This window comes from Ruditapes philippinarum, unplaced genomic scaffold (genome assembly GCF_026571515.1).
Source record: "Ruditapes philippinarum isolate M1 unplaced genomic scaffold, ASM2657151v2 ctg462_1_1_1_1, whole genome shotgun sequence".
Lineage (NCBI taxonomy): Eukaryota > Metazoa > Mollusca > Bivalvia > Venerida > Veneridae > Ruditapes > Ruditapes philippinarum.
Genome location: NW_026864560.1, coordinates 100,031 through 122,545, shown reverse-complemented (window position 1 = coordinate 122,545; position 22,515 = coordinate 100,031). Strand labels below are relative to the sequence as shown.

The window sequence follows — 22,515 nt, the reverse complement described above, 5'->3', positions numbered from 1 at the left end:
CTTTGACCATTAAGGTCATTTTTAATTTACAGGTACTGTATAATTATTCATTCTTGAACAAAATATCAAAACCGACATGTTGAATAATCCAAATATGACTTTGACCTTAAAATGACCTTGACCTTTAAGGGCAAATTATTGAATTTTGCTTGATAATTATGTGTTAACTTTGTTATTTTAAAGAATTTTATTCATATTTGTACAAAACAACAGTTGCCAATAAGTTTTATTATCCAAGTTTGACCTTGACTATCATGGTCAAGTAGTTGAACTTTTGTTCTGTTTTGTTCTAACTGACATAACTTTTTTGTTGACATATTTTTATTCATACTTTGAAAAAGCAACTGCAATGTCCGGTCCGTCAAAAAAAATCCCTTATTATTGAAGTACAATCTTATTTAAGCTCCCTGTAAATGTAACGGACAGGAAATAAACATAACTGTAACTCTCTAGCCAGTGAATTGGGGTTACCAATGGTCTGTATATAATGCACTGGGGAAAACAGGTAAAAATTGGTATAAAACAAGGGAATAATATTTCTGCTGAGTAACTGCATGCACTTATGTAACTGATCTACGATAACAATATCCAAAACAAACAAATCGGTTGTTTAGCGTATGATTATATGAGTGACATAAGGAACGTTCTACATTTTTCCTTATCTGTAAATACAATGCATTTAGGTTACGGTCTATATGAATTTTTTACCTATATTAATAGTACGTTGTATATTTAATTTGATAGGTACGAAAAGGAACGTGAATATCGCTTTTCGTTTTAATTAATTTGCATTTTGTTTGGACATATGTCATGAGTAACCAGAAAAATAATCAACAAAACTTCAGTTTTCACTCTAAGCATACTACATTTGTAAAATAAACGTGCCCTGTTTTGCATTAACAACTGTACAGTGTTATTTTTTTATTTATTATTATTTATATTTTTTTATGGGGGATATTATTTAACAGTATAGAGTCTGTCAAGGTTGCACATATGTACAGCTTTGCCTGGCTTGTAGGTACAGACAAAGGCGTTGGCAGTGTCGCTTATTGAAGACGTTCAATTAAGTAACGATTAATTAATTCGACGTGTAAACTCGGTTGAAATTTACCATTAATCATTGATTTTAACAGTAAGTCACATTTGTGGTTAAACATGTATAAAAGTTTTAAGGGTATCATTTAACATCCTGATAAATAGTTAGAATTAAACATAATCAATCACTATATATTAACCACAAGGTTAAAGGGGGATTTTTGCATCACGGTTTCCCAATACCAATGTTCCATAACTACGTTTTAAAAGAAAGAGGTGATCTTATTTTTGAACCCGTGTCGGATGGTCTAGCTCTAAGTGGTATAATCTGTAATAAGAGACTAATTTCTATGTTTAGATGTTCGAAATGAATCATTAGTGTATTGAAATTTAATCCTACATTTACCAGAGGTCAAATGACTGTGATTCTTTTAATGTACTCTATCGTTTAATGACGCTTATAGATTCGGCAAACTTCGTCAGTTTCCGTAAAATAACAGCGGTTAGCTGTTAAGATGCTCTTAATGGAGAGTGGCAAAATAAGGCGAAATTTCACGAACTAACAATGTTGCAGATATCAATTCCGTCTCCTATATAAACATTCGGAATACCTCGCTGGTTACCAATAATCCTTTACCAAATAGGTTGAATGTACAAGTTAAAAAATCTGAACTCTTGTCAGAGTGCGATAAACAAAAATATTGTCATGACAAAGATTGAAATGTCCCTTAAACGTTTTTGCTCGAAAAAGATACCAGATTTAAAGAAGAGTTTTCTTTCCTCATTCGCATGACATGCAGGCATACCGACAATGACTTGTAAGTAAAAGAGTCAGTAAAATGAGAGAAAATATGACGATTTTCCTCTGCTGCCTGAAAATGAGGGTGGAGGTCACAAATAACTATTCCATGTTTCAATGCAATATCTTATGGTGTATGGTGAAAAGGTGGGATGGTCCAAAACAAATTTACCAAAAGTGTGACGTACTGTTATTGTAATGCACTAAATCAACCTTTCAAATATAAAGGGCCCAAAGCAATAACATAAAAATATATGTTTAAAAGATCACTCATATAGGACCTATAGCCTGCCCGTAGACACTCCCATCAGTTTTAAAAGAACACAAAGTTGTTTAAAATAACTACTGCACATTTAATTTGTACTTGTAGAAATATGAAAGCTACAGACTTATCAAAAGTGCTATTTAGAAGTTTAGATAATCATGACAGTCATATGTAAATGAGGTGATAAGTCTGTACACTCCCTATCCCCCGGTCATTATGACTGATACACCAGGCCATTCAATGATATCAGGGTTTGCTTTTGAAGCCCACACCCGTAAAGGAAGTTTATGTAATTCATATTATTTTGAAATGAGAACATTGACAAAAGACAATCCAACAAAATTCTTCACTGAAGATAACACCCATTGCTTCATTTAGATATTGTATTTATTTTGTAAATAATGACTGTGCAATTATCAATATGATATACAACTAAAATAATTTGAAAGACCATACATAATCAGTCTTTGACTTTAAATAATAGTACAAAAAAGAAATACTGAAACTTTGATATACTCTTTACGTTTAACGTTCAGCACGGCAAACTAAATAGTTTTGTTATTCATTCAATAACCCACAATTCATGTACACAAAATCCTTCTTTTTCACTTCCTAGTAATTGAGCTAAAATTTCGATTTATGAGAACGACACTATTTTTAAATCATACATCAAGTTGATAAAGAAACGTCAAACACTTCGGTCCGTTTGATTGCTTTAATAGTAAAATTCCTAGGGTGAAGAACAATTCCTAAACTAAACTCTCTTGGGTCAATTTCTTGTTCGTCGTTTACTTTGGCAGTGTTCTCAAATCGGAATTTCTGTAGTAGAGATACCGTGAATAGAAAAAGACGGTTTTTAGCGAGGGCTTCTCCCAAACAAACTCGACGTCCTGCACCGAACACCATGAATCTGTAAAAAGTACATTGAATTTGAAAACAAAAAATATTTACAACTTTTAATTTTTCTCTTTGTATATTTATACGAAAAAAATGCATATACATGTACAATCTGAAAATCTTGTTAAATCGGTCATTTATCAATAACATTTTCGTGTAGGTAAGAAAATATTCTATGTTTTATTTTCACAAAACTGATCAAATTTAATAGCAACTTTATTCAGAGTTTTTACTTAGCAAACATTTTTGATTTTGTTTTGTTTCTGTTTTTCCTAGTAGTAATGTTGTTTATGTCGGTGTTTTTATTTTCTTGTTTGCTTCCTGTTTTTTGTTTAGATTTACGTAGATGTTTGCATCATTTTGACGTGACAGACACAGTCAAATAAACATAATAATTATTTGGAGTAAGTATATCCGTTTCAGTGGTTAGACTGTTTTGCTAGCATCATGCTCAATTACCTTCCCGTTTGTACTGACATACGTGACGTCGTGTCGACACGTGACGTGAGTACGTGACAAATATCATAACATATATCATTTGCACATTTTACGTCCCGTTCCTTTCTTATTTAAATTTCAAAATCACAAACTTCAGACTTCAAAAGAACCATAATATACGACTCATAAACAATACCTGCGTCTATTCTCGTGATGAGTAGGAACTAAGTGACCTTCGGAATCTAAAAATCTATGAGGATCGAACTTCCAAGGGTCGCTCCAAAAATTCTCATCGTGGTGTAATGCCCAAAGATTTATATAGACCTGAAATGATACACGTTTAAATATATCAGAAACACGGACTTTGCTCTCCTAAGTGCGGCAAGAGACATTTTTGTCCGGCATGATTAAATTTGGTGAATCTAAAAAGCTGATTTAGTTTGTTGAATATGTAATTTGTACATGTATATAAAAAGTACATGGTAGAGAAAGACCTCGGGTACCCCTCTCATGCAATTGAAAATATATGCGCGAGTAAAATACCATAACAACTACTGCACTTGGACATGTTGATTATTAAATTAAAGCAGAAGAAATTATACAATTGAAGACATAATCATGAGTTAATAACATAAAATCGCTAAATGATGGAAGTTTATGCAATTAAAGATGTGAAATGTATGCTTAAAAGTGTTACAGAATGTTATTCAAAATGGAATCATTGGCTGAAAAATGATATCGATAGCTAAAAAATTATATCTTAATTTAGATGTTTGGCCATCTCGCAGGGAATCAGGACATATGTTTTTATTTGAGATCGTTTTTGCATATCTGACGTCATATACGAGTTTAGGTAGCGTCAACGTTCCTTTAAAATAAACACCGAGTATACATATCTTATATTTACGTACTTGACTGTCAGTCGAAAAAAATTAACAATAGCGGAAACTTTCAACCTTTTTAACTTTATATATAAATTATTATTCGCGTCTTGAATTGCTTCCGATAGCAGATAAAATAATATTATTCGAATTTATGATCAACTACACACAGAATGGATATTTTAGATAACGACCACTTACAAATGTCATTAAAGATAGAGCGGAAATATCAATGCTCGGGCGTTCCTCTTTAATAACGTGTCTTTTATCATAAATGAATAATAAAAACAACAAAAACTTATTTTATCCTTTCGAGTTTCAGAGGGTGTAGTCTTGTTAAACGTAACAGCCACAGAAATGTATTGTCCAATCTAACCGCAAATAGATAAAGAAATTGCTATCTGTAAACCGCGAAATTTATCTCAGTAATCAGAGAGAATGGTGGTAACTTCTTTCCAAGAATAAGCACAGTGTTGTAGTTCAATGTATGAAAGTGATGAAACATTACGAAAGACAAGCGCCGGTGATGACAATGCAAATTTTTTAATACACTACGTATACTTGTAACTAATATGGACTTGACCTACTTTGAATATGGAACTGTCCATTAGAAAATTTAAAGGGTTCAATATTAAAATATGAAAACTGAGCTATCAACAGTGCATATCTGGGCTCTATTACTGATAGCAAAGACTGTTCCAGTAACTTAACGACTGTCCGGATTGTAGGTAACTGTATAAGGTTCTACCGATTTATTATTTCACATTTACCCGAGAGCTCATCTTGCACTTAGGGTTGTAATGTGATATTTTCCAGCACCGATGCTGTTCTCCAGTCTGATATACATGTACAAAGACAGTTCGTCAATGTATATGCTTGCTCTATTGTACAGGAAAAATACATTATGGCATACGTCTGACAAGAAACTGGTGTTTTAGCTATGCTTGTGAAATGATTCCCTTAATTCAAATGACCTAAATCAATGTTTACATAGCGCAACTACATCATGAATAATTAGAAAAGGCTCAAGAGTTATAGTATGAACAAATCACGATAGTGAACTGTTATCGATAGCGCTCAGCGGTGACAAGGGTATACAGTGTCGATATAGAGAGCTTAAGGAGATACGAGTTTTGAAGAGTGATGACGGAAGTATGATAGCGGGGTGAAGAAGAAGGTATTGAAGCGGCAATGCGATGTCGACGATGTGACGAGCTAGGGCAAAGGCAAACATATTATAGCAAGGGAGATAAGATCTGATGATATAGGAAGGGTGATAAACAACATTTTGATTGGTCGCACCAACACAGTAAATGTCATATGTCGACTTCCAGCTTAACAGGTGGAGGAAAACCTCATGTGCCCCTCTATACATTCTTTTAGGCACAAACGGCCATCTGAGTAGAACCACCGACGTAATGTAAGCTAGCAGGATAGCTTCCTCACACGTAGAATCTGACGACGCTTGCGCCTCACGAACCTACAACTAGCGGTGAGAGGTAAGTGGTTTGAAGGCAATGACCTTTACCATAGCATTCGGCGACAGACGCCCTTATGTGATGAAGATCATAGTGACATATCGATGGCGGGACAGTGAAGGCTAAAATATAACAGCAGCAAAGCAAAAACTCCTATATTGTTGTAAAGAAGACGAAAATATAAAATATAATCGGAACAGACCAATGACGATGATGAAATTATGACGGCGGCTGCGGGATGACGAAACTTTAATGGGGACAGAACGATGACGAAAATATAATGGGGACAGAACGATGACGAAACTTTAATGGGGACAGAACGATGACGAAACTTTAATGGGGACAGAGCGATGACGAAACTTTAATGGGGACAGAACGATGACGAAAATATAATGGGGACAGAACGATGACGAAAATATAATGGGGACAGAACGATGACGAAAATATAATGGGGACAGAACGATGACGAAAATATAATGGGGACAGAACGATGAGGAAACTTTAATGGGGACAGAGCGATGACGAAAATATAATGGGGACAGAACGGTGAAGAAAATATAATGGGAATAGAGCGATGACGAAATTACGACGGAGGCAGAGAAAAGAAGTAGATATGATTGCTGAACGGTGATTTCGCAGATATAATGACTGAAGAACTAAAAAGAAGATATGGTGGCGGAAGAGTGATAATGAAGATATCATGGCGGCATATCGATAGCGACGGAGTTGTGCGATACAGCGACGTCGACGAAATGACGGCATACACGCATAAGGCGCAGATATTATTGCAGGAAAGAAATTATGGTGAAAATTGCCATGGTTCATCTAAATTGACATTTGAAGATTCTAAGGTTGGCTCCATATTGGAGTGTAGTCATGACACTTACTGTTGTATTTTTAGGTATACGTTTTCCTCCTACAGATGTATCACAAGTTGTGGCATGGGGTACAGCCAGGGGCACGTGGGAAATATACCGTAAAGTCTCATATAAACACGCCTCCATATATGGCATTGAAGGGCGGTCTGATAAGGAGGGTTCACGTGACGATCCTATCACGTGATCAATTTCCGTATGAAGACGCTTTTGGATTTCTGGTCGGTAAAGTAGCACCAAGAGAAAACATGTAAGAGCAGTGGTAGTTGTATCTGTACCTAAAAATAGGTTAAAATGTTAAACTGAAGTAAACATGGTACATGGTAATAGTGAACTTTTGAATAAAGCAAACATTTAAAGAGACAGAAAATGCTAGGTTTAATTTGCCAGCATATTTTGTTAGAGCCATTTTCTTTTGAACATGTTTTAAAAATCTGACATGGGTAGATTGCATATTCTGTATATTGGTTGTTCTTACATTCATAGTCCACAACTCTCAGCTATATACTCCACTGTTCTACAATAAAGCAACTATAGCCATTTCATTTTCAAGAAGAGAGCGCAATACCTTGATGTTAAAAGAATTTACATCGATTAGCACTTTTATCATGTACAGTGTAGTTTATAAATTATTCCTTTATTTTAAGAGTATCAATTTAAAGCAAAATAATCACCGTGTCTAACCTGCAAGTATGAGATTCGTAAACGTTTCTTTCAGAGTGGATTCTGAAACATCGTACTCTTTGTACCGAGTGTCACCCTGTAACTTTTGTAAGTCAGATATCACACTTTCTTGCCGAGATTCAGTCTGAAAACACAAACAAAATTACTATAGCATTCAAATCACCTTGGAACCGGGATAAAATTCCGGGATAATGACGGCATATAATATTGCGAGCAATAACATCTTCACTTGACAAGCGGGAACAAATTTAGTTACAAGAACCACATAAAACAATCTGATAAATCAATATGCAGTGTCCAAATTGACTCATCTTAACATAACTTTAAATTAAATGAAATATATAAGAATTGCTGTTCGTTCTTCTGTTTGCCTTAAATTACGATCTTCACACCACACGACATTGTCGTTATCACACTGTGGCGTGGCTTCACTTCTCGCTAAACAGAGACTTATTGAATTGCTAGACCCATGTAAATAGTGCAACAGTCAAAACCCACGCCTCTAGGTATTGTTTGGTAATGACTTTCAATCTGTCACCGCACTGACGGGTCAATGCAGTGTCTAGAGTTCTTTAGGAGCCCAAATAGCAGGCGATATGTGTAGCTCGTAAAGCGGCTGCAGGGGGGGGGGGGGTTAACACATCAATTCACTCCACACGGCGGAACTTTCCAGTGGATTAAAAACCAGTATTAAACGTCCAAGTTGTTACTAGTGTATAGGGGACAGGATTTCAATTTACATGTATAATGTGAAGTATACTTCAATAAAGGTACCTTTGAACAATTATGGTCCAGCCAAAACTGATTCCTTAGTCCCACCGCCTGTTTCAGGGCTCTGTATTCGTCCTGGAATATGTTAAACATTGGAAGATGGTCTAGAATACGACTTGAACCTGGCCCAAACGAGTGGTTAAACAAACCGTTGATTTCTTTCAACCTCGTGAGATCTTTACCATTATATGGGAACCGGATACCAATTGCCTGGAAATGGTGAAAGTTAAAATATATATGAAAAAGGTCTAAAATTTACTCTGAAACCGTCAGTTGAAACGCACGAACGAACGTATATAAGATTACATTCTTGCATGTAACGCACAAAGGGAGATTATCCAGATTGATTCTTAATTACGTTCAGATTAAATTAAATCAAAATTTCTAATGCTTTGAATAACATTATTATAAGACAATAAAATACTCCGAAAGCTGTCTAAACTCAGTTTGATAGGTGCTGTTTAAATAACACGTGACAATATTACAATTAATTTCTAAATGCATTGACAATTTCACTGTGTAGAAACACATTTACTTCATGTCATCGCAAAAAATGATACATGTTGAATTGTATAACCTTGCAATATATGATCGCATCGCAATAACTATTAAATTGCATAGGCTTGCAGTAAAGGGGCGTCCGTGTCCGAGTCGTTGACTTCAAACCACTTGTCCCTTACCACTGCGGGTTCGAATCTCAGCAGGGATTTTGGATTTTTTCATGTGAGGAAGCTATCCAGCTTTCTTACGGAATGTCGGTGGTTCTATTCAGGTGCCCGTCCGTGCCCGAAATAATACATGGAAAGACAGTGCTCGTCCGTGCCCGAAATAATACACGGAAAGACAGTGCCCGTCCGTGCCCGAAATAATACATGGAAGGACACCTAAGGTTTCCCTCATCCAGTAAAGCTGGAAAGTCGCCATATGACCTATACTGTGTTAGTGAGACTTGAAACCAGACCAAAAAACTTGCAGTAAATGATACAGTGATTTCGTTTGTGCACTGTGAATTTTTCTTCTTCAAAATTCAATAGTGTATTCGGTATAAAGTGTATACTGCAATGTACAACTAACGAAATAAGCTATTTTCAGATTGCTACTGTATCTTACAAGGTGCCAGAAATTGGGAAAAAAGGTTGAAATAAGTTTTAAAGACATTCCTCCATTAAAGCTCCCCTCAAAATATGCAATAGCGAAATGCTACCAGTCTTAACAAGTGTTAAAGTATAAAACATCATAAAATATTATACCAAGTCTAGCATTATATTGCACGCAGAACAATAAAGAAGACTCCAAGGATCGAACGCTTGACCTTTGTAAGCGTCTATTCGTGAAATAAGCTCGGTAATTTCCGTACCGCATCGGTCTTGAAGTCTGTTAAGGCCACCGCCATACATGCGAAGTGACGAATGAATTTGTTTCCTTAAAAACTGCAAAAAAAAAGAATGGAAACATTTCAAAGCAAATCAAAGTTTATCTCCCACTACATCTGAAATGATAGTCTGTGTAAGTGTGGGGTACTAGGTACATATGTTTAAACTTTAATTTATACATAAGTAATTCTAGTCCGATTGTGTAGAAAGCTATAAGTTTATGGACACACTCGAATCCGTTTCTGGAACTATCAGTAAATGTTTACTTTCAGTATATGGAGCAATGAGTGTAAAGTAAGTTTCTTGCTCAATGAAACAAAGGCCTGTCCCTGACGGGGTTTGAGCCCACACGGCTAGCGATTCTTATAGCATTAACCGATGACCACTTGACCGGAAAAATGCAACAGACAGCTCAACATTAAATCATTACAAGGTTAGCTTTTAAAAAAGCTAGTAGCGACTCGCTTCGTAATTTTATTCCAGGGGTGTGTTTAAATGTAAAAATGACAGTTCTGTACCTGAACATCAAAATAAAAGTGACATATAAAGTTACGGAAGCCAGTTCTCTCAGTTTAACAAAGGGGTATATGAGTATATATGAAGATGCATGTAAACAGATAGAATGAAGTCCCTATGTCTATGCACATTTACTATATGGCCTGTTGACCTTGACCAAAAATGTTAGATATGTAGAATTCATAAAGAAGTCTCTTTATACAAAGTTAAGTTGTAATATGTTATTTAGTATTGGAATGAGTGACAGACACAAGTCCTATACAGGAATATATTACTGAAGAACTCTCTTGGTGTGGGCGAATTTAGATTCATGTGGCATGATTATTTGATTTGTACAAGTTCTCAAGTCTCGTAAATCCCGGTCAAAATAGACCGGGAGAGACCGGAAGCGACCGGACCGGAGAATAGTATATCCCAGTAAATACATAACACAAAATACCGGACAGGATAAAATTACCGGAAAAAAAAAGAAAAAGAAAAATATGCACAGAACCAGATGTACACTTATGTTTAATTAACCAATTAATTGTTAATTATTTAACTTACTACAGAGAAAACAGGTGAAATCGCTAAATCAAAAGTCAGTGTAAATATGATTTATTGAAAAGAATTCATGAAAACAAATATTTTTTTCATCATTATCATCTTTGCGCTCAAAGCAATTCTTGTTTCTTTTTAAAATGGCGTGAAAAATTGAAGGTTTTTTGACGCTATGTAAGATCAAATTTGATTGGCTTAATTATTTTGGATTCCAGCCCAGACAGATAAATTTTGTAGAAAGCTGGAAGCCAAGCTTAGATTAAATTTTTGGATGGATTCGGAGTTTTAGGTTGTTTCTAAGTAAAATCCTAACGTAATACCGGCTCGCCGTGGCGAGCCGGCATAACTGAACATAAATAGGACATGCATTACCACAAAAAATCTATATAGGGCGATTTGAAATTGCTTTGGCCCTAATATTTGCTCCAAGTAAACAGTTTTCAAATACACCGATAAGATACGCTAATAAAACACTTTCAATGTCAAATACGATTTTAAAGGATACTTTTTTGCATTTTTTCAGATTTTAGGTAATGCCATAGTTTATATCAGGGAAAAAAAATCCACACAACGTCTTTTACATTTTGCATATAAATAGTAATGTAATGGTAATGTAAGAATAAATTATTATGGTTATATAAGTTAATAAAGAAATATCGGTTATGGTACTAAAGTTACACTATAGTTGATTGCCTTGTTTCAGCATTATGATCTTAAAACTCCCTATATTTAGCAATGGACAAGTCCAAAAATTTAAAACAGGGCATGTTCAACGCAGGATTTTAGCCCAATGCATGGTAGAAAACCTCTTATTCTCAATACATTATCAATTTATAAGCACTGTCATCTGCATAATAATCATGTCGCTCACATGCGTTATATCATTTACATTTGTTTAAAACAAGCGTTTCTGACATATTAAGAAAGATTTCAGTTGACAAGTTTATCCTTTGCTTTTGGATATATTGACGCTTATTTGATCTTTATATTGCACGGAATGTGGCGAAACTTGCCGAATGTTCACGATCATATAACAGAATTGAATATGAAAAGTAATGTCGTGGTAAAATGATATTTCACTGGGATATTTTTCAGTACAGTTTATGCTATGTATTTACCTGTAATTTAGGCGTGTAGGTCTGCCATACTATAGAATTCTTGTTCCTGTCCTGATAGTCGGTCCGGCTCATGTGTGGTCGACCGGCAAAGTCACTACCACGAGTCACTAGAGCTTCATAAATAGTGTCGTAGTCATTTAATACTACTATCTCTTCACCGAACAAATTGAATCGAAAAACCGGTCCATATTCCTTAGCCCATTCTGTTAATACAATGTGAGTCCTGGACATATCAAATAAGTTGCCTATGAATGGCCAACGGTTGTTGACGGCGGGAATGTCGGAATATTTCACAGCATGTTTGATCACTGATTTATAAAGGTAGGTTAGTAACAAAAGAACCAAAGACAAGGCCAGTGTCAATGTCAACATTGTGGAGTCTGAAAGAAAAATAGAACAACTGAAACTAAATATTTAAAACATGAACATTATTTTTTGTCAAATTATTTCTGGGACCATAAAACACACGAAAACTGAACTCCCTATATAACATAGGGAGATTCATAGCTACAAAGGAATATAGTGTTGTTGTGTAATAAATTATTGTGTAATAAAATATCCTACAAACAGGATGACATCAGACATTGCTTGTTACACACGTATTTTGTTACCTTTCAGTATTATACAGAAAATGTCGATGACTTGACAATAAAATGGAATTAAAGAAAACTAAAAGTCTCACAAATCTGCCCAGAATTCCTAGATAACACTTTAAAAAACACCCAAAACGGGCCAAATTATATGTTAATAATTTTTTTAATTGAGATCTTTATCATAACATTGCAACGGTATTAAAAAGTTTTATGTTGACCTTCGTATGACATTGGAGGAGAAAAAGTTCACTAACATTACAGTTCACTAACATTGTTTAATGTTAGAACATGTATTTTGACAGGAAGATGGAGTGAAATGAACTCCTACCAGTTACAGCAAGTGATCCGTCGTCAACAACAACAGATACCATTCATCCAGGAATAATGTACCATCTAAAATAAATAAAAAATGCCATCAATTAATTCACATGTATCAAATTATCATACATATTCTTCGCTGAAATAATTTCTCTTTTTTCTCTCTTTAAATTGTCATCCTTCGATTCGAGTAGCAAGCTGGCTTAAAGGACATTGTAGGGCCTACCAAAGGAACAACAAAAGATTTGTTTTCTTCTACGGAAGGGGAAAACAAGTAATTATGGATTTAAAATATGCAATTTAATGCTGATCTCTGGTAGAAAGTAGCGATTAATTTTAGTTATATAGTTCTAAAAGTAGCAAAATGTAAACAAAGTTGAAATGTAACTGTGCTAATATATTTTTTTTAATAAAACCTTAAAAGGAAAAGCAAAAGTAAAATCTTTTTACTGTATAGCTCTATAGAAATTACAATAAATCATTTTAAGACCTAATCTATTCCTAAAGACTATTTTTACATCTTGTTCTTACAACAAATTACGTTTTGTTTTGTTCAGGTCTTGGCAAAGTTACTTCCCTTACTTCCAAGTGCGATATTTGCAAATCAATATAATCCAAATGCAACCCGTAAGATTGATAAATTAGTTGCAAAAGAGTGATGGAAATTGATTTCTAAATGATATGAAACGTATTTACGAACCTTTTCAGTATGGGTTTCTTTTGTATGGGCTAACAATTTTGCAATTTTAATATACATGTATTAAGATTAATTTTAACAATATTATAGATGTATATCATAGGCCCTTTAAAATAAGTAATAGTCTCGTTTGATGTTAATGCACCCCCTGCGTCCAGCCCCCCACCCCCAACCCCCCGATATCGACATTAAAAATTATATAGTTTCATAACATGATAATTTCTTACATTGTGTGTCAAGCGGGAAGTAAGTTTACCAGCTACGCTCCTTTTTATGTTAATTAATTTTTAACTGAATGTTGTGTACTGAAATCTTTAAGATCTTCACATTCACTGTACTGTATCCAAATAAGGAAACTATTAACATTTAAGAGAGGTGTCAAACTTTATAAATGTAAAAAATAAACTGTTAAATGTATTTTCAATTAAAACACAGCCCTATAATTACAAATATTTAACTTTGAAATACATAAGGGTTAAAATTCAAAGCTCATCAAATAAATTTTCTAGAAGAAGACTAAAGAAATAAGTTACCTCTTCACGTGGAATTAAACGCACTGACTAATTAATAATCAATTAAGCCCGGTGGAACTAAACGTAATCTAACCGTTATTTCGATGCACACATCCTTTTTATCAACGTTTTTATTCTCAATACCAAATTTAAGTCCAGAAAAGCGTTAAAGGATGAAATGTCGTCCGTAGCATGCATGTTCATACAGTTAATCAAGGTTACATGTGAATCAGCTATAAATAAAAAGGTCAAGGTCGCAAAATTTGTTTGATCCACGGGAGTTAAGCGCTCAACAACTGTTAAATTGATTTAATGTAAGAGTTGTCTGAATACAAGCGAATCTACATGTTATAGCTAACTATCAACTCTGCTTGATTCAATTTAAACCATGTGTACATGTAGCCTGTGTTTCCATTGTAAACAATGTTAATTAACATCAGTATATTTTTCGAATTTACATGTATACATACATATAAATCTATTCATTCTGGGACATGATATATAATATGGATACACTCGAAATAATTATTTTCATTTTGCTAAATAAATAGTTATATGTCAGGTGCATAAAGTGGAATACAACGATAATAAATATCGTGTCATCGACAACACTTTTAAACGCAAATTAGTTCTTGCTCTTGTTGATAAGATACGCACGAACTGTACTGTATAGTACATGCTTGCAGAGACATAAATAACATCTACATCTACATTATCTTCATCACCTGCCCTCACATATTAATTGATAGTGTTACAATGTTTTGTTTATCATTACTTTCCACAAGATATATATCTTTGTGGATCAATTAAACATTTTACTTCTAAACATCAAAAGATTTTCCAAATTGACCCTTCAGGCACTGACTCTATTTTATAATCCAGCTGAAAGAGTTGTCGCCCTCTTTAACTCTTCAATGTTATAAAAATAATATTACGCTCGACTGATTCCAATGCATATCAAATTGAAATAGTATACAAGATTTACGATCGAATTGTTAGTAGACCAATTTAAACCTAAAAAAAGACGTAGTTGGATGTATATTTACGATTTGTAAATTATATCGTACAGTGGTGAAATGTTTCTTTTTATGTGACATAGCTTTATTTAACAGCTGTCGTTTAAACATTGGAGCACTTCTCATGTATAATTTGTGGTTAATGGAATTTTGAAGGTATCGCGTTTTGATGCCCGGTTCACCTGTTTGTCGAAGTACATGTAAATCATCTAATAATGATAAGGTAAGACTTCAATGTTTTCGATACTGTATACAAACATATTTGTATACGTCAATACAATTTCAATTATATATATATATTGGAAATGTAAATGTATAATTTTCCATCATGAACGCTGCACACATAATATACAATTGCTCTATTCGTTAATTTTACTGTATTTATTCGCTTGTTTAAAAAAATTGTCATCAATTTTTGTCACTGTTAAATATGTTGTTACTGATAAATCATTACATTGCTGATTCAATATAAAAATATACATACATGTAACAGTATATTCACTAATTCAGGCCTGCTTAAAAGATATTTTTGTCACGCACAGTAGTATTGTACGTTAAGACATTTGACCGTTCATCACATCTTTTCATTGTGTCCGTCTGTTATCACAATTATCTTTAAATAAGGAAACAAACAGATATCATTTTTGTCTCATATTTTATCAGCTAAAGTGTGTGTATTTGCAAATACGAGAGTCACGTTACATACTATTCTTGTGAGACGTTATTCCATGTGGAGTCAAAACCGATGACTTCGTTCCTTAATGTTATGTCAAAACCAATAACATCGATTCTTATGTGGCCAAAAACAATGAATTTATCTTTTGGGATATCGCTCCTTATTAAAATGTTAAGTCAAAAACAATGGCATTGTTCCTTGTGCGGTCAAAATCTATGGCATTTATCCTCGTTGGGTCAAAACCAATAACAACGGTTATTTTGAGGTCAAAAGCAATGGCATTTTATCCTCGTTGGGTCAAAAGCAATAACAACGGTTATTTTGAGGTCAAAAGCAATGGCATTTTATCCTTGTTAGGTCATAACCAATAAGAAAGGTCCTGGTGAGGTCTAAATCAATGACACTGGTCGCTGTGTTGTCAAAATAAATGACAGTATGATAATCACCATAGTTGGGTATCCTTAATCGCAGTCATTTCTGTGTCTGTGCCCACAGTCATTTCTTTGTCTGTGACTACAGTCATTTCTGTGTCTGTGACTAAAGTCATTATTGTGTCTGTGCCCACAGTCATTTCTAATTCTATGACAGCAGTCATTTCTGTGTCTGTGACCACAGTCAACTCTTTCTGTGTCTTTCACCACAGTCATTTCTGTGTCTGTGACCACAGTCATTTCTGTGTCTTTCACCACAGTCATTTCTGTGTCTGTGACCACAGTCATTTCTGTGTCTGTGCCCACAGTCCTTTCTGTGTCTGTGACCACAGTCATTATTGTGTCTGTGACCACATTCATTATTGTGTCTGTGACAACATTCATTATTGTCTCTGTGACCACATTTCTGTGTCTGTGACCGCAGTCATTATTGTGTCTGTGACCGCAGTCATTTCTGTGTCTGTGACCGCAGTCATTATTGTGTCTGTGACCACATTTCTGTGTCAGTGACCACAGTCATTTCTGTGTCTGCGACTACAGTCGTTTCTGTGTTTGTGACTACAGTCATTTCTGTGTTTGTGACCACTTTTCTGTGTCATTATTGTGTCTGTGCCCATAGTCTTTCTTTTGTCCGAGTCCATATTCATTTTAAAGTCTGTGAGCACAATCACTCTTTTGTCTGTGACAACAAACATTTGTATGTTTGTGACTGAGTGGTTAACAGATCAGACAAGTAATCTTAGTATTGTTGACCGTGTGGATTCAAACCCAGTAAAGTGCAAGCAGTTGTTTCCTTCAGTACTGTTTGGTTCCAAATGTGCCTGTATGCTTATAAATAGCTTCCTATACATAACCGAACAAAATAAACTATAAGATCTACCACAGTATGTCTCTGATCCGTTTTAATAGTATTATTGTATCTTAAGTTAAAATATTTGCGAAATTAATTTTATTCATGTCTATATATATATATAAGTATTACATAATGTATATTACGCCTTGAATAGCAAGGACACATAATAATTAAACATGTATGATGTATATACATCCACAAAGCATAGCAGTGTTGTTCACATTGTCGCTGTCAGGTTTGTTTGATACTAACTGTCCCTGATAGATTTTTATTGATATAGTTTTGATATAAAATTATTTGTACCTTTAACTTTTACTTCAGGCAGACAAAGTGAACTTTGAGTCTTCGGTCATAACCATGTAAAAATCTGCCTAAGTCTAAAAGTCTCAGCACCAGACTGTTATGGAGGCAAAGTTGAAATTCGTGGATACATTGACTGTTGGACTTGAGAACATGTTGTCGTCGGGAAACCATGCTGATGTTACAATCGTTGTCGATGGGAAGGTCTTCCCGTGTCATAAGGTATTTTATAGCATGCCTTTACATCTTTTACTCATTTCATCCAATCGGAACACTGCAGATTATGCATTTATCATAAATACAAATCCGAAGGTTGACAGAAAGCGTTGAAAAGCTGCGATTGCATGTCACCATAATTAAGAAAAATAAATTGCGTGATTCTAACCGTCTTGTCATAGTGTTCCAAAGCTTACTAAAACAACTTTAATTGATTAGGTAAACGGCAAGACATATTATCATCATTATTGAAAAATTGGAAATATTTTCCCTGCAAGAAGATACAGAAGCTACAATGTTTAGAATTAGCGCATGAGTTACTGGAATCTGTGTTTGATAGCCGTTGTCGGACTTTGATAACACCACCTCATTAAAGACGAATAAGTTTTTAATAGTCTCCTGTTGCTACTCGAATCCATATCCCTTAATTAAAGAATGGTCTGAATATTGAACCTTTTCCTTGCTCATGACTCACCGTTGAAATAAGTTTCTGCAAGTCAGAGCGGTTGAATAAATTACCCAATTTGACAAATCAACACAGTTTAGTGCGTTGTCACGATATTATTCTGTTACGTCAAATATAATAATTATGTTTATTTTAAAATGTAGAAATTACATTAGAATATAAGATAAAATCACACCCGTGTTTAAACAGATGAGTAATTTTAAAGTAAAATGTGTTTTGTTTGATTTTCTATGCATGCAATTACATGATTTACATGAACTTCGTCGGTTTATTAGGCTATTCTTTCAATGTTTTGTTAGCATGTGAATGGTTCATAGACGCCTTCAAGTTGTTCGTGTCTTAATATAATATACGTGTATTTCTTAGACAAAAGACTCTTGTAATTAAATCAGTACATTACTTTATATCATGTTCTACTTCAAAAAGACTGCTTCCTCACGATATGTTAAAGAAAATCTAAATGTATACGGGAAAAAGCATAAAAAATCAAGTATACGAGATAAATGATAAAAAATAATGTATACGGGAGAAAATCATGTATACGGTTGAAACGTGAAACTTAGGTATACTCAGTATGGGAGAAAAACTTGAATACTTTTGAAAATAAAGTACGCGGGACTGAGAGGAAATACTATTGAAAATGCTTGTTTAAAATGCGTTATTAAATTGCATTTACTTTATTCAGAAACAACTCGAACCTTAATGATGGTTTCATTACACCAGAATGATAAGCAGCATGAGCATTATTATCTCTCGTTTGCTCTTCCTTCATATTATTTCCTTACTTTAAAAAAACCCATGGACACAAAGATGTTATATATATACTTATATGTGTATTTCATATTATGTTACGTGACGGGGCGTCCGTTGCGGAATGGTTAAGGTCGTTGACTTCAAATTAATTACCCCTCCTCACTGCTGTGGATTAGAATCACGACAGGCACTTTGGATTCTTTCATGTAAGCAAAGTATTCTAGCTAGCATACGAAACGCCAGTGGTATTTACCGTTCGTACCTGAAATAATGTACAGAGGAGCACAAGAGTCCTCCACAAGTAAAGCTCGAAATATAAGTTTAAAAAAAAAAGTTAAAAAAAAAGTTTAAATACATGTAAATTTACTTTTCAGGTAATATTATGCGCAATGTCATCCTATTTTGATGCGATGTTTAATCATGACATGATTGAGACACGTGGAGGAATCGTGACATTGTATGACATTGAACCGGAAATATTTGATCGTCTGCTGAGATTCATGTACACTGGTAGGTTTTTATTAAATTGTGAAAATTGATATACATGTGTACTTACAGTATAAAAATATTTAATGTTCAACTAGACAGTATTTCAATATTAATTGTTTTCAATAAAAAGATTTTTTATGTTTCACTTTGTAGCCTTTCTTTTTTTACTCTCCAACCTTTATTGCATAGTAACACATTGTTAAAAAAGTCGTAACTTTTTTTATAACTATGGTTTATGTTTGTAGTCTAGCAAATAAGGGATTGGAAACGTAATAAAATGTATAAAAATAAAAGAACCCGGTATTTAGGCAGTTTTGTTCTTTATAAAATTCTTTTTTCGTTAACATTATTTTTTTGAGAGGAAGTGGCAACAACTTTTAAAACATGATTTGATCACAAGGAAATAAAATTGGTTGCTATGATACTTCGTGCAGAATACACATTCGTCTGAATACACACATTTTCAGTTGTATTTATAAAAAAAAGATAAGGTTTAATTTTAATTTCCCGGAAGTTTTTTTTCTTTCACTATTAACAATAGAAACTTATCATTTCAACATTTGTGACATTGTGTAGATTTTCCTGTGTTAAATTATATTCATGCGATGTGAATGTATTATATTTATTGTTGATTTTTTCAGGAGTCGATGTTGTGGACCAAACTAACGCTGAGCGAATATTCCGCGCGTCTTCAATGTTGCAAATTCCTTGTCTACAAGAACGGTGTGAGGATTTCCTACTTACACAAGTTTCAAAAGAAAACTGTATAGGAATATGGAAAATAGCCAGGGCGCACAACTGTAAGAATCTTGTTCAAATCGCACAGCTGACCCTTCTAGAACTATTTATAGATATCTCAATGTCAGACGAGTTTCAAAAACTTGACGCAGACGAGCTGATAGACATTGTTAAAAACGATGAACTTTCCGTACCAAACGAAGAGAGCGTCTGTGAAGCGGTGATGATGTGGGTGAACTTTGAACCTTCACGTCAAGCCGAACTTGGCAAATTACTGCAAGTTCTTCGTCTGCCTCTAGTTTCACCGGACTATTTATTTACACTCCTCCGCGAGGATCTAGTTCTTAGTTCGCAGGCGAATAAATGCGTACAAGAAGCATTTAAGTACCATCTTTGCCCGGCTAAGCGCCCATTTTTTAGTGGAGACCGATTTACTCAACGTAAGATGAGCGATAGAAATGACTCGCTGGTAGTTATAGGTGGTCTTTTGAAAACAGTTCCAAGATTCCAGACGACAAAGGAAGTCGTCTGCTACAGCTTCCAACAAGAACAATGGTATTATTTACCTTCTATGCCTTATGACCCCGGCTATGAATTCGCCGTCTGCTCATATGGATCAGATATTTATGTATCAGGAGGTTGGTTAAAACTGAAAGGCATGGCTGTATTTAAAGGTGAAAAGAATAAATGGAAGACTTGTGACGTCATGGCAAACGGACGATGTGGTCACGCAATGGTTGCACTGACACATTCTGTGTATGTCTTCGGTGGAAGGGACGGTACAGCACCGGCCATGACTAATATAGAAGAATTTGACATAGGGGCAAAGAAATGGAAACAGGCAGGAGAACTCATTTTAGGAATTCGTTCAATGTCGTCTGCTGTAATTGGTGAAAATATTTTCCTATTCGGTGGAATCACTGAAAACGACAAAGACTCTGACCGCGTACAATGTTTTGACACACGTAACGGCAATGCAACTATAATAGGTGAACTACCATTTGCATGTAGGCTCACAAGAACTGTTATCATTAACAAAATTGTTTATATTGTTTTACCAGATGGCCGAATAATGATTTTCGACACGACTGTGACACCGCGGAGGGTCATACAGTCGCTCTCAGAGCTTTCATTTTCCTTCGATGCCGATGACGATCAATCGGAGGTTTCACCACCGCCAAGAGAATCGCCTTTGCTTCCGTCGCCCTCCTCGCCAAAGTCTGTCGTGTCAACATCGGTGTCTGATAAAGAACATGTTCTTGCGAAAGTCATCGGTCGAATCGCGGGTTTCAATCAACACCACTTCGAAGCTATACAACATAGAGGAAACATTCTGCTTGTTGGCGGGAAAACTCCGGACAATACAATTCTTCGAGATGCCATGATTGTTGACCCCACAAATTCGAAACTATTGTCACACATTGAAATGCCGTCTGCTAGATGGTGTTTCGGTTGTGAAAAGATATCGCTGAGGAAGGAATATCTGCAAAATGCGATTGGAGTAGTATAAAATAAAAAAGATAACTGCTGGATATTTAAAATTTGTTTTACTGTCTAAGGGGTATATTGTTCTATAATTGTAATCTGGATAAAGAGTAGTGGTACAAAATCTATAATTAAAAGAGAAATGTTTACAAATTTTCGATAAAAGCGGGTGCACAGTGCTAAATCTATTGTACTTTATTAGGAAATAGTTTATAAAATTTTATACTGTTCTCTTTTATAATGCGATATTCGCTTTGTTTATACCTCTCTCCAGACCACAATGATATAAGAAGTTTATAGATTATTATATTATATAATACTTATAATTCGCTAAATAGATTCGCACCCTGTTCAATGATTGAATTTTATAGATAATTTAGATGGTTGTGTATAAAAATACCATGTGCTTTCATTTCGTACTTTTTTTGTTCTTTTGTGACATAAATATGTTTTCATAACTAAACACTTTATTTGAGCTGCTGGGCAGTGTTTTATTTTATGTTAACATTTATACATATCAAAGGCGTATCAAGATATTTTGAAAATCTATATACAATGTAAATTTAGTTATTATTTAATGGCTGCAAAGTTCGATATATGTTTTAATGTACATGTATTTCTTATTTAGAATTTAAGGAACTCGACTGAGGTTTCTTGACATTAAAGGGACTGTCAATATTTTTCGAGATTTTTATACCCTTGATGTAGGTCATTTCAATAACTTGTGTGCAATTCGTTCACATTGTTTTACCAGAAAAAAATCATTCTATAAGTGAAAAATGACATTAAATAAGTGTTAAAAACCTTATGAAATCAAGTCAAGCAAAGAATCGCATTAAATATACATTTTTATTGAATTCTGAGTATATTTCATTCTTATCTTTTTCATATTTTTTTTTCCAAATTTAATGTTTTATAGACTATAGAAGTGGAGGTCCTTTAAAATAACGTATGGTTAAATTTGTTTAAAACCCTGAATGTACATGAATGTTTAAATTAACGTATGGTTTTATTTGTTTAAAACCCTGAATGTACATGTATGTTTACTTTATGCAATACATAGCAACAGAAGATAAATACTGCATTTAATGTAAATGTTTTATGTTATTTTCTCCGATTTCAAGTCAGATTGCAAGAGCTGCAAGGGTTTTAGATATACGACATGATCAAATAACTGTGGCAGAATAGTAAACAAATAGTAAACAGTAGACGTTTTTTTGCAGTGAAATAAGTACACATTTACTTACCAAGTACTTATTTCAGGATAATGTAGAACATTTCCCTTAATTGTATAATAGACAT

At 34.3% G+C, this 22,515-nt stretch overlaps 2 protein-coding genes across 4 annotated transcripts; one reads left to right on the top strand and one right to left on the bottom strand.

The window, feature by feature from the left end:
* Positions 1-2,468: 2,468 nt before the first annotated feature.
* Positions 2,469-15,402, bottom strand: LOC132726088 (steroid 17-alpha-hydroxylase/17,20 lyase-like). Of its 3 annotated transcripts, none has more exons than XM_060711356.1 (9): positions 15,291-15,402; positions 12,592-12,656; positions 11,671-12,050; positions 9,374-9,553; positions 8,127-8,333; positions 7,353-7,476; positions 6,681-6,946; positions 3,631-3,758; positions 2,469-3,009 (listed from the first exon to the last, which is right to left on the bottom strand). In XM_060711356.1, exons 2-9 carry the CDS (start codon positions 12,632-12,634, stop codon positions 2,769-2,771), a joined length of 1,569 nt encoding a protein of 522 aa, XP_060567339.1. In that variant the 5' UTR covers positions 12,635-12,656; positions 15,291-15,402; the 3' UTR covers positions 2,469-2,768. The 3 variants fall into 3 exon arrangements, with proteins under 3 accessions (XP_060567339.1, XP_060567338.1, XP_060567337.1); XM_060711355.1 differs by lacking the exon at positions 15,291-15,402 and adding an exon at positions 13,885-14,024; XM_060711354.1 differs by lacking the exon at positions 15,291-15,402 and adding an exon at positions 13,812-14,023.
* Positions 14,719-22,421, top strand: LOC132726086 (kelch-like protein 24). Its single transcript, XM_060711353.1, has 4 exons — positions 14,719-15,029; positions 17,088-17,288; positions 18,876-19,011; positions 19,632-22,421. Exons 2-4 carry the CDS (start codon positions 17,169-17,171, stop codon positions 21,236-21,238), a joined length of 1,863 nt encoding a protein of 620 aa, XP_060567336.1. The 5' UTR covers positions 14,719-15,029; positions 17,088-17,168; the 3' UTR covers positions 21,239-22,421.
* The last annotated feature ends 94 nt before the right edge of the window (positions 22,422-22,515 follow it).

Excerpts from the sequence above, each read along its gene's own strand:
- LOC132726088 (XM_060711356.1), bottom strand. The coding sequence starts at position 12,634 with ATGGTATCTGTTGTTGTTGACGACGGATCACTTGCTGTAACTG. Across the intron at positions 9,554-11,670 it reads CCTACACGCCTAAATTACAG|TTTTTAAGGAAACAAATTCA; the intron begins GTAAATACATAG and ends TTTTTTTTGCAG. Across the intron at positions 7,477-8,126 it reads TGGACCATAATTGTTCAAAG|ACTGAATCTCGGCAAGAAAG; the intron begins GTACCTTTATTG and ends TTGTGTTTTCAG.
- LOC132726086 (XM_060711353.1), top strand. The coding sequence starts at position 17,169 with ATGGAGGCAAAGTTGAAATTCGTGGATACATTGACTGTTGGACTTGAG. Across the intron at positions 17,289-18,875 it reads AGGTCTTCCCGTGTCATAAG|GTAATATTATGCGCAATGTC; the intron begins GTATTTTATAGC and ends TTTACTTTTCAG. Across the intron at positions 19,012-19,631 it reads GCTGAGATTCATGTACACTG|GAGTCGATGTTGTGGACCAA; the intron begins GTAGGTTTTTAT and ends TGATTTTTTCAG.